Consider the following 12,503-nt stretch of genomic DNA (forward strand, 5'->3'; position numbering starts at 1 on the left):
ATGGGAAGATTTTCTGGACGTTGTAATACCCATGTTCATTTCATAACGCGTCATGCATGCATAAGACGAATGTGTAATTCCAATGAGAACACAAATGATCTTCCCCATCAGTGTATATACATGTGCATCTCAATGGCCATGCGCTTAACTCGTCTTTTGACACCCAGTGGTCTTATGATCCAGTGTTGCCTTTCCCCCTCCTCTCTCTGTCCCAGTGTCAGGAGCAGATCTCCCAGTCTCTGGCGGTGGCCCAGGCTCTGGCCGACGACGTGGACTTCCACGTCTTCTCTTTCCGGGACTTTGGCAAGGGCAAGATCAAGAAGTGCCGCGTCAGTCCTGACGCCTACATCCAGCTGGCCCTTCAGCTGGCCTACTACAGGGTGAGGGGACAGCTCGAAGCGGACATGAACATTTATACACCTACACACACACTTGTTTACTTTTTTTGTTGGGGGGGGGGGGTTGACCCATACGCTATGTAGATTAGTACGGCTTCAATGTAGCAACAATCGGTCGATCAAATTTAACGTTGGCAGATGTAAACCAAAGTAAATGAGAACAAAACAAACCCCCCCCCCAAAATGTCAGGATCATTGCTCAAACATGATCAATTCTGTTGCCTCCTTACAATCTCTCAACCCATCCTTCTCCCCCACTCCCCTCTCAGGACAGGGGCGTGTTCTGTCTGACCTACGAGGCCTCCATGACCCGTCTGTTTAGGGAGGGCCGGACCGAGACTGTGCGCTCCTGCTCCAATGAAAGCTGTGCCTTCATCAAAGCCCTGGAGGGAGGAGAGGTAGGGAGCATGGGATCTTACTCGGAATACTTTCTCATAAAACATACTCATTACTCTCCCTCGCTCTCTTTACCCTTTTCTCTTTCTGTCCCGCTCGCTCTCCCCCTAACGCGCTCGCTCTCCCCCCTCTAATGTCCACCAGGGGGTCGAGGTGTGCAGGAGGCTTCTCCGCCAAGCCTCAGAGAAGCACCAGAACCTGTACAAACATGCCATGACCGGCGCCGGCATCGACAGGCACCTCTTCTGTCTCTACGTGGTCTCCAAATACCTTGGAGTGGACTCTCCCTTCCTGAAAGAGGTGTGTTTTTTTTGGGGCGCGTTGCTTTTCTGTAGTGAAATGTTGATTCCGTACGACTGACTCGTGGCTCCGTCCTTTTTTTAAGTAGTTCAGTCTTACACAAATAAATAATAATTATATCCATGATATATATAAAATCTGCGCTGATATATTAATTTGGTAGTAGTCAGAAACACCTTTTGTGCAACCGCCTTCATTACAACAACGCTGTATTATGGACAGTATTATAAACCGGGTAGTGTGGTTCCTGATAGGCTTAAACAGCATTTCAGCAGTGTGTATAACAGACAATATACCACAGGTATGACCCAAAAATACTTATTAACTGTTATATTTATGTTGGAAACCAACCAGTTTATAATAGCAATAAGGCACCTCAGGGTTTGCGTTGTGCCTAAGAACAGCCCTTAGCCTCCTCAAGCCTTATTACTTAATTATAACCTCAGCCATGTTTGATAATCTCTGTGGTGACTTGTCTAGCTTAGTGGTAGTAACAACACTGTCCCTGCCTGTGTTCCAGGTGCTGTCCGAGCCATGGCATCTCTCCACCAGTCAGACTCCTGTCCAGCAGTTGGAGCTGTTTGACATGGTCAACCACCCAGAATACATCTCCTGTGGCGGAGGCTTTGGCCCGGTCAGTACCTCTCAGTCTCTATCTTCGTCTCCAAACACCTTTAATTGCATAACTTGGTGGAATAACAGAATGCTTACAACATAAGTACATCATTTGTCAACGAGCTTATCATCTCAACATGGAGAAAGATTGTGTTCCGTGCAGAAGCTTCCATATGCAAGACATCATGTTATGGCATATGCCAACCTACTCCATGGTAATAGACCGGTATACTGTAGCTGTGTTGTGCTGCAAAGCTGTGCTTCAAGAGAGCGACGTATGTACTTGTCTTTCCTAGGTGGCAGACGATGGTTACGGGGTGTCCTACACCATCATGGGAGAGAACATGATGAACTTTCACATCTCCTGCAAGCACTCCTGCCCACAGACTGTGAGTACCACTGATCGGTCCACAGGGAGGTTCTTCGCACCACATGTCCACACCTAAACAATGCCCTCGTTTATTCATTTCCTAAGCTAATTGAGAATATTTGTTTTGAGGTTGATTAACGGGATACATATTTTGGCCAAGCAAACAATTCTTGGGACTAGTCTTTCTCTTGCTCATCTATTCTGTCTCTCTTAGAGTTCCCACAAGTATGGAGGTCAGATCAGGCAAGCCCTGCTGGACATGCTTCAGCTGCTCTCCCCAGACCAAAGAGAACCCTCTAGAACAGACCAGAGCCAGACCAAGAAGGACCTGTAGATCTGGAGAGGAGAATCAGTACCAAGGGTGGAGAGGGTGGAAAGGGGGGGGGGAATAAGAAGAGAAGGTGGTTGTGATAATTTGATGGTGAGTGTCGGAAGAACGTTGGAATGATGTCAATGAGCGTTATAGGGTGACACGACTGCCGTTTTTAGTATGTGGTTTAAGGTGGATGGGTTAGGTGATTGACGGATCAGTATCTATGAAAAAAAGAAATTGGATGAAAATCAAACTTTTTTTTTGAACATGAATTTATAAAATAGTGAAGGAAGGGATATGGATATATAGTTAAATCCTTAAACCTTTTTATTTGTATTTGCGACTATATGATTTCTGGTCGAACTTTGTAATAAGTGTCCCTAATAGTACATACAAAAACAGTGTAATAAATGACTGTAGGTACACATGGTTAGTGACGTTCTCAATTTAAAGTATTTACAAGTATTTCCAAAAATAATTAGCATGAGAGATTTAGCCACAATTTGAGTTTGTGTAATTATAAATATTACGATTTTTAAACAACTGCACACAGGCCGGACTTTTGGAAGTACTCTGGAACAATACAGTACGTAGGTCTGCACTGTAATAACATTGTACCTGCCTATGTAACTACCATAGGTAGTCATTAGAGACACTTATTGTAAAGTGGGACTTCTAAAGCATTAATAATGTTTTACTTGAATGCAGTGCCCGAACCGTTACTTTGGAACACAAATTAGAACCACATTGACCAAATTATAAGGCCCAATGTTTTGCGCAACCATGTGTCATAGCAAGATTTGAACCTGTATTTTAAGCCTTATCCAGAAATGAGAATTGCACCAAAAATGAAAGCTATTGTCTGAGGATGGTGCTGGATCATCTGACATAAAAGGAAAAAGGGACAGTTTGATGTTAAAGCTTTAAATAAAAGGCTAAAAAAATCCAAGTGTCACGTTTTTGCAAAACACAGGGCCCTACAAATAGCCTCTCATTATGATGCGACTATGGTCCATTGTCAAAAAAAATATATAATACAAAACAAAAATCTGCATTCTAAGATTGAGGTAACTATTCGTGAAGTGTGTCTCACTAAGATGTGCAATGTATCATTTTAATTGCAGTATTCTGTTCCCTAGTACACAGTGCAAAGTTCACTTTGGATTTGTTTTATTTTCTGCTCCAATTGGTTCAAAAGGCACAACAATGCAATTAAAATGACATTTGTTTTCTACAATTTTACTCATCCATGTTGATGGTAGAGGTTTTCTCCTCAGGTTACAAAATGTCAATATGTAAAAAAGGGTGAAATGCAAAGTCCTGCAGCGCTACGGGACTGGCGCTATTAAGGCACAGCACAGTTTAGTTGGCATCATCATGGCAAGTATTGTTTTTCGTGGGACTTTGCTTCTCGCTACGGTCTTTGGGCTGTGAAGCAACTGCTCGTCGAAAATTCAACAATTTCAACGAAACAAACTCTGTGGACCCGGAAACACCAGGGTTTCCTAGCTAAATCTTCTTCATATTTAACTCTGGTTTGCAGAGTAACACATGATTGTACTATGGTGTATGTTGCTAGATCGTTACTGCACTGTCCAGGAGGCTTTTTACTTTTACACGGTGGTGAAATTACCTAGGTTTATTCTGCTCTCTTCACCCAATGACTCTAACCCTTTATAAAGCCATTTATAAAGCAATAAGTCCACTTCGACCCCTGTTACCTTTCTTTTAACAGTAGGAATTCTTATCCTCTTAAGAAATCAAACTAGTTTTGTTAGGAGTATCCATTTGAATGAGACGGTCCATGCAATGTTGGATTTGTTTGGCAGCCCCTAATGTTGTTTTTATATATTCAAATATTTGATAGTTTACTTTCCATGACTAGGGAGGGTGTATTACAGTAGCTGTGAGTTCACCAAGTCATTTCACTACCAAATGTAAACCTCTACTGGGTAATGACGCTTTTTCTTTGTACATTTTAAGTTATGTTTCAGCAAGCCGATAATATTTTTTTGACGATTTGCGTTTGTGCGTCTATCTCTTTCTGTCCATCGGCCTGATTTAAATAGAATGATTCAACGGCCAGTACATTTTACCAGTGCCACAATTTGTGTACAAAATTGTATTTTTTTTTTGTTGCATTCATAATGTATGTGTATGTACATATACATGTATGTACTTGGTTTCCTCGTCTTTGCTAGTTCTTTTCTCACTCCAGATCAACCACTGAACAGCTGAGCGTGTCACGATATTCTTAAGCATTTTTTTCTTTCTTAAATGTAATGGAAAAACAAAAACGTATGAATTTTCTATTTTATTAAAAAGAGATTCAGTCACACTTTTTGTGTCAGTTTCTGTCACAGTTATGCGTGTGTTCCTTCCTCTTCCTATTGGGTTATGATTAGTATATCATTGGTGATCATCACTGCTGTATATACCTATATATTTATGGCTATTCATGAAGGGCTGAATCCTAATTTGAGATCTGGTGCTTATCTCATTAACATTTAATGGATTTGTATGAAAAATCTAAACACAGTTCTTGTAAATGGCCTGTTATAGAAGCTTCCAGACACTTTTTGTGATTTCAGTTGCTTTTGAGAAACCTACCCCACCACCAATAAGACTTCCTAGACAATGGGAAACGAGAAAGCACGCACAAGGAAAATTACAATCTCTTTACTCTCCACAGGAGTCTTAGTGGGGGAAGGAGCTGTAAACACTTTATCTTTACCTATTGGCAACACAAACGGGTAAACCGTCATGCTATCAGTGCGCTATTATCTGACATACTTGTGACTTGTTAGTTTGCTTGCTGAAAGCAAAAACACTACTATTATTTGCCAAAGTAGGTAGTTGGGTTTATATTTAAATCTTTGGTTTGACACCGCTGCACTACAGGGATAAAACTAATAACCCTCCTATAGTTCCAAAATTGTTAGTAGCACCAAAAAGGTTCCTACTTAGAACCCTCTTGTGATGGGTCTACATAAAACCTGAATCAGAGCCCCAGTCCAATGTGGTGCAGTTGACTCCAGCGTCCTTGTCGTGTCCACAGTTGGGCTTTCCCCCAGCTTGAGTGAGGGCAGTTTGTGAGATATACCTCACTTGCCTTGCAAAACCACGTTGTCTAGAAGGATCAGGCTCGAAGTAGGCCTGAGTCTTAGTCGAGAGGGTGGATCAACAGCCCAGCTGCCTACACCACCTGGTGGTGAAGGTCCCAGATGTAATTTTGACGGTGTTGGAAGTGGCACTGCATCGGATTATGGCATTGTCCGCTTTAGGTATAATGCCGGGAGCCGCTTGTGGATTTGACAGCTCTAATGCAGTTCAACCTCCCACACCGTCAAATTATCAGCTATGTGGATCTGATTGAATCAGGCCCTAAGGTATTGTGAGAAGGGTATAGGGTGCAATAATGCTTAAACCTGAATTCTCACTTTGCATGAGAAATATACAGACACTGTAAGCAATGAGAAAAAGCTCTGAGGTATGCCTCAAATAGAAATGTAAGTTCAAAGAATGACCACGTTTTACTTGATAAATTTGTGCAAGTTTGTCCCTGTCTTTCTCATCGTTACTTCTATCTCACCAAGTGGAGCCAACACTTACAGTTGAAGTCAGTTTACATAAACCTTAGCCAAATAGATTTAAACCCAGTTTTTCACAATTCCTGACATTTAATCTAAGTAAAGATTCCCTGTCTTAGGTCAGTTAGGATCACCACTTTATTTTAAGAATGTGAAATGTCAGAATAATAGTAGAGAATGATTTATTTCAGCTTTTATTTCTTTCATCACATTCCCAGTGGGTCAGAAGTTTACATACACTCAATTAGTATTTGGTAGCATTGGGCTAGGGGGCAGTGTTCGGATAAATGACGTGCCCAAAGTAAACAGCCTGTTACTCGGGGCCCAGAGGATAGGATATACATATAATTGGTAGCATTGGATAGATAACACTCTGAAGTTTCTAAAACTGTTTTTTTATTTTTAAATCTGAGTATAACAGAACTGATATGGTAGGTGAAATTCCACCCCCCAACTTTCTTTTTGGAGGTCACAGTCCATTTCTGCGCTTGTCTATGAGATATACAAATAAATAGCTCCCGGATTGCAGTTCCTATGGCTTCCACTAGATGTCAACAGTCTTTAGAAAGGGTTTCAGGCTTGTTTTTTGAAAAATGAATTAGTAGTTGTAGTTTTTCAAAGTGGCTCTCATTTTGACTAGTCTTGTGGTGCGCGTGGATGATTTATCTCCGGTATTGAACATACTACATTCCGTCTTAAATTGTATAGTTTATTTACATATTAGGGTACCTGAGGATTGATTAGAAATGTTGTTTGACTTGTTTGGACAAAGTTTATTGGTAACTTTTCAGATTCCTTTGCATGTTGAACGGATGAATTGACTTGACGAAACTGACTTTTTTGGGATATAAAGAAGGACTTTATCGAACAAAACAACCATTAGTTGTGTAGCTGGGACCCTTGGTATTTCAAACAGAGGAAGATCTTCAAAGGTAAGTGATTTATTTTATTGCTATTTCTGATTTTTGATGCCTCTGCTGGTTTGGAAAATGTCTTAATGTTTTGTATGTGGGGCGCTGTCCTCAGGTAATCGCATGGTATGCTTTCGCCGTAAAGCCTTTTTGAAATCATCTGACAAAGCGGTTGGATTAACAAGAAGTTAAGCTTTTAAATGATGTAGGACACTTGTATGTTCATGAATGTTTAATATTACAATTTTGTCATTTGAATTTGGCGCGCTCCAGCTTCACCGGATGTTGTCGATTTTGATCCCGCTAACGGGATCCGTGCAATAAGAGGTTTTAAATTGTTTCACTTGGGTCAAACATTTCGGGTAGCTTCCCACAAGCTTCCCACAACTAAGTTGGGTGAATTTTGGCCCACTCCTGGTGTAACTGATAACTGAGTCAGGTTTGTAGGCCTCCTTGCTCACACACACTTTTTCAGTTCTGCCCACAAATTTTCTATAGGATTGAGGTCAGGGCTTTGTGATGGCCATTCCAATACTTTGACTTTGTTGTCCTTAAGCCATTTTGCCACAACTTTGGAAGTATGCTTGGGGTCATTGTCCATTTGGAAGACCCATTTGCAACCAAGCTTTAACTTCCTGACTGATGTCTTGAGATGTTGCTTCAATATATCCACAGAATTTTGCTACCTCATGATGCCATCTATTTTGAAGTGCACCAGTCCCTCCTGCAGCAAAGCACCCCCACAACATGATGCTGCCACCCCCGTGCTTCACGGTTGGGATGGTGTTCTTCAGCTTGCAAGCCCTCCCCCTTTTCCTCCAAACATAACGATGGTCATTATGTTCAAACAGTTCTATTTTTGTTTCATCAGACCAGAGGACATTGCTCCAAAAAGTACGATCTTTGTCCCCATGTACAGTTGCAAACCGGTCTGGCTTTTTTATGGCGGTTTTGGAGCAGTGGCTTCTTCCTTGCTGAGCGGCCTTTCAGGTTATGTCGATATAGGACTTGTTTTTACTGTGGATATAGATTTTTTTGTACCTGTTTCCTCCATCTTCACAAGGTCCTTTGCTGTTGTTCTGGGATTGATTTGCACTTTTCGCACCAAAGTACGTTCATCTCTAGGAGACAGAACATGTCTCTTCCTGAGAGGTATGACGGCTGCGGGGTCCCATGGTGTTTATACTTGTGTAGTATTGTTTGTACAGATGAACGTGGTACCTTCAGGCGTTTGGAAATTGCTCCCAAGGATGAACCAGACTTGTGGAGGTCTACAATAATTTTCTCTGAGGTCTTGGCTGATTTCTTTTGATTTTCCCATGATGTCAAGCAAAGAGGCACTGAGTTTGAAGGTAGTCCTTGAAATACATCCACAGGTACACCTCCAATTATGTCAATTAGCCTATCAGAAGCTTCTAAAGCCATGACATCATTTTACAAGCTGTTTAAAGGCACAGTCAACTTAGTGTATGTAAACTTTTGACCCACTGGAATTGTGATACAGTGAATTATAAGTGAAATAATCTGTCTAAACAATTGTAGGAAAGATTACTTGTCACGCACAAAGTAGATGTCCTAACCGACTTGCCAAAACTATAGTTTGTTAACAAGAAATTTGTGGAGTGGTTGAAAAACAAGTTTTAATGACTCCAACCAAAGTGTATGTAAACTTCCGACTTCAACTGTATACCCATATTTCAAGTAATTATTTAAAAAAATGTAACCTTTATTTAACTAGGCAAGTCAGTTAAGAACAATTTCTTATTTACAATGACAGCCTAGGAACAGTGGGTTAACTGCCTTGTTCAGGGGCAGAATGACAGATTTTTACCTTGTCAGCTTGGGGATTCGATCCACCAACCTTTCAGTTACTGGCCCAACGCTCTAACCTCTAGGCTACCTGCCTCAAATTAAGGCTCCATGCTAATTAAAGTTATTCATTATAGGGTAAATTATAGATAAAAATAGTCTTAACATTGTATTTAAATTATTGAACTGTACATCACACATTTACAATAAAACTATTTTTTTCTGTAAAGCAAAAAAAATCTTATGGTTATATAAAGAAATTCAATAGGAAGCATTATCGTTCAATATCAAGCATTATAGCGGTTACTATAGGTAATAGGAAAACATTTGAATCAATGAATATAGTGCATAGTACCTTAATATTAGGAAGGTGTTCTTAATGGTTTGTAAACTGTGTATATTTGCCTATGTGTATTTAAAGTTCTGACCTCTTCCTCCTATTTCGGACTCTTTCCCTTCTCCTTCTTGTGGAAAATTTCTTCATCAGGCTGCACTTTCCAACTCAGTTTAACGTCGTCAGACATCCCCTGAGCTCTCAGTTGGGCTTTTATCTGAAAAGCAGAGTCATTTACTGAATATATTTTATAATATTGTAGGGTTCCATAATATACTCTTAGTTCTACTCTTAATTGATCTCCATGACTGTGTTTTAAAACTGAAATATGTTTGTAAAGAATTGCATTGGACTTTGGGTCTGTTCCTGCTGGGACCGGAGTCTGCCGGTTGAGAAAGCCCAATATACAGTTGAGTAGAGGGTGAGACTCACCTGCTGCAAAATGGCCTCACTCACGGCAGGATCACTGAAGTTCGTAGGTGAATCAGGGGTCAGCTCCACTCTCACCATCTGTATCGTCTTAGTGGGGTGCTCTATCAATAGACAGCACAGATGGTAGAACATCACGCTATTTATCTGGGGAAAAGGCTGAATATATCAGTGGTAACCAAAGAAAGAGTGGTCCACAAACACTATATATACAAACGTATGTGGACACCCCTTCAAATGAGTGGATTCGGCTATTTCAGCCACATGAAATAGCCGAATCCTCTAATTTGAAGGGGTGTCCACATACTTTTGTGAATATAGTGTATATTCTACCAATCAAAATATACAGCTATTTTAAAGCAATCACTTGCCACAAATGCCTAGTTTGCTAAGTTCACCTATTGTACATTGCACTCAATTACTCCTTTAAAAAAAAAATCATTAGTACAGCATACACGATCCCTATTATATCTCAAATACGCCAGTAATTTGAAAAACCGAAAAAAAAAAAGATTGCTGATTTATTGACGTATTATACAACGTGTGGGTCTAATCCTGAATGCTGATTGGTTAAAACGGCATTCCAGCCGGTGTCTATTGCACAAGTTTACCGCTGTCTAAATCTATGACGTCAAAATGCCGATTTACCTCACATTTATTTTAGACAGATTATTTTTTTTTTTCAACAGCGGAGATTTGTATAAACCTTGCTGGCAGGCAGCGTTTCTCAACCAGTCGAGATCATGAATCAGCTTGCATCATTTTTATGGTTAAATAAGAAAAGAAATCTACGGAAAAAAGGTCAAACGTAACGCAGCTAATTTTTTGTCTTTACGGCTTCAGTTTGAAGGGATTGTTTTACTGTAGCTGTGTTGTTGGTAGCTCCTCTGAACAGCAGTGTCCTGGAGTGAGCACATGTTCTATACCAGGCGAAATCGCGCCTCATTAGCTCATTGTTATGGATGTATCCAAATAAATGTTACTAGAAAACAGCTTAAACAAATGTAGCTACTTTGCTGATATTCTGGCTGCACTTTTTGAAATGACTAAATTAGCCGTAGTTGGCTAGCTACTGTAGCAAGCAAGGGATAAGAACGTTTTCAGCCAATATAGCAATGGAACATTTAGAACGAACGACTGGGTCGCGTCCGTAGATACAGAATAAAAAGACTGAACGACTGGGTCGCGTCTCTAGCAACGCTAGATTTGTGTCGGGACTATATTTTGTGGAAGGATGAAATAGTATGAATAAATTAATAAAATAACGTTTTTAATGAAAATGTCAATCATTATTTGAATAAGTTGGTAACCCGTTGTATAAAAGTGCTAATGCACTCGAAGCCGGTGTTTGGCGGATGTATTTGCACGGTTTGGTAGCGCTGCTTAAACAATGACGTCATATCTGAATTCCGAAATATTTATACACGTTCCCATTGATAAGTAAAAGCGCACAACTCCTTAGAATCAAATCCCTTACCTGTGCAGATGACTCCAGCGTCCTCATTATGGTTACAGTTGTGCATTCCCCAGCCTGAGTGGGAGCAGTTTGTGAGATCTATCTCGCTTCCCTTGCAGTCTACATCATCTAGGAGGATAGGGTCCGAGCCGGATCCGAAGTAGGCCAGAGGATTGGCTGAGATGGCGGGACCACAGCCCAGCTGCCTACACACCACCAGGGCATCTTGAATGTCCCAAAAGTCATCACACACCGTGCCCCACTGGTTGATGTGGAACACCTCCACACGGCCCTGGCAGCGGTTGTTGCCATTCACCACGCGGATGGTGGGCATCTCTGGAGAAGACCGAGAGATTGACAGATGGGTACATGTCAAAGTAGAGAAGAAGAAAGTATTCATGGTGTGCTTGATAGCAAAAATATGTTGTTGCACAATCTATAAATAGAAAATAAAGTAGTACATCATTATGAATAATAAGTAAGTATCCCAATGTCTTAAAAAAGCTGTTGGCCTACCAATTAGCTTCTGGAGTGTTTATTTCACGCTCACTGAAAGTAGTGATGTGCAGTTTGAGAACGATTTGTCCTTTTTGAACAACTCTTTTCACTGACTCGAGTCATGGTTAGTTTTTACGGGTAACTCATTCATTTTAGTCGTTAAATGTGACCTGCTGGCCCCAATTAATTCTTCAGCAAGATTGATATATTCTTCAGCAGGCTTATATATTATTCAGCAGGATTGATATGCGCTCCTCTGACTCAGTGGCTCTGGAGACCATGCTCTGACCACCAACTGTCTATCATACAGTATGTGCGCGCAGGAAAATAGATCATGCAGACAGTTTAGAGAAGGAATAAGACATGTTAAGAACTGATAATTGATTGCATGGTGTAAAAATGTGTGCAATGAATTGATAATTGAAGGTTATCGATGGACACTGCTGTGTAGAACCAAACATTACACAGCCTGCTTCTGGGGGTCGCTGCAGTTAATATTAATGATGATCTGCTAATCTCCCTATGGGAGCCAAGCAATCTTTCACAATCTAGACGCGTCTTTCACAATCTTGTACGGTTGCGACTGCAACTAAACCTTGTTTTAAAGGTATCAAGAAATAATCTTATTTGTATACCTAACAATCAGAAATGTACATTGTTTTGAAGCCCACTTTCATTAGTCTCCGTCACAAATGACAGAGAGAACGAGAGTCTTGTAGAATCATGATTCTTTTGAGTTTTCAGTTCCTTGTTCGCTGGTAGGGGTCCTGCATGCTTTGGCCTCTGGGTATTATTGAATCAAAGGAAAGAGTCTATAGATTATTTTGAAAATTTTAAAAGATCAGAGTCAGTATAAAGACCCAAAACTCCCATCACTAACTAAAAGTAGGGGAGAGGGCTCTGATTCAGCTGCAAGCAGTAGGAGAGAGTGGGGTAAATCGTGCCAAAGGGTTAGTTGAGCCAACCCTTGTTTCTAGGAAACCATACACAAAATGAATCATGTGACCAAATATTTAGGAAGAGGCCATCATTTCATGGAGTCTGTGAGGGAAGAAACCACATGAAAAAATGTAGGAAGTTTGGT

General features: G+C 40.7%; 1 protein-coding gene across 2 annotated transcripts in view; it reads left to right on the plus strand.

Annotated features, from left to right (window-relative positions):
* The window catches only part of LOC129855451 (carnitine O-palmitoyltransferase 1, liver isoform-like), a 46,392-nt gene extending 41,662 nt beyond the window's left edge, over positions 1–4,730 (plus strand). For both annotated transcript variants that reach the window (XM_055923122.1, XM_055923130.1), the window contains exons 14-19: positions 216–380; positions 668–796; positions 939–1,094; positions 1,615–1,728; positions 2,006–2,098; positions 2,294–4,730. In XM_055923122.1, the coding sequence (XP_055779097.1) occupies positions 216–380; positions 668–796; positions 939–1,094; positions 1,615–1,728; positions 2,006–2,098; positions 2,294–2,413 (777 nt within the window). In that variant the 3' untranslated portion in view covers positions 2,414–4,730. The remainder of the gene's footprint in view (positions 1–215; positions 381–667; positions 797–938; positions 1,095–1,614; positions 1,729–2,005; positions 2,099–2,293) is intronic.
* The last annotated feature ends 7,773 nt before the right edge of the window (positions 4,731–12,503 follow it).

The sequence above is a fragment of the Salvelinus fontinalis genome, chromosome 1 (genome assembly GCF_029448725.1).
Source record: "Salvelinus fontinalis isolate EN_2023a chromosome 1, ASM2944872v1, whole genome shotgun sequence".
NCBI classification, from domain to species: Eukaryota; Metazoa; Chordata; class Actinopteri; order Salmoniformes; family Salmonidae; genus Salvelinus; species Salvelinus fontinalis.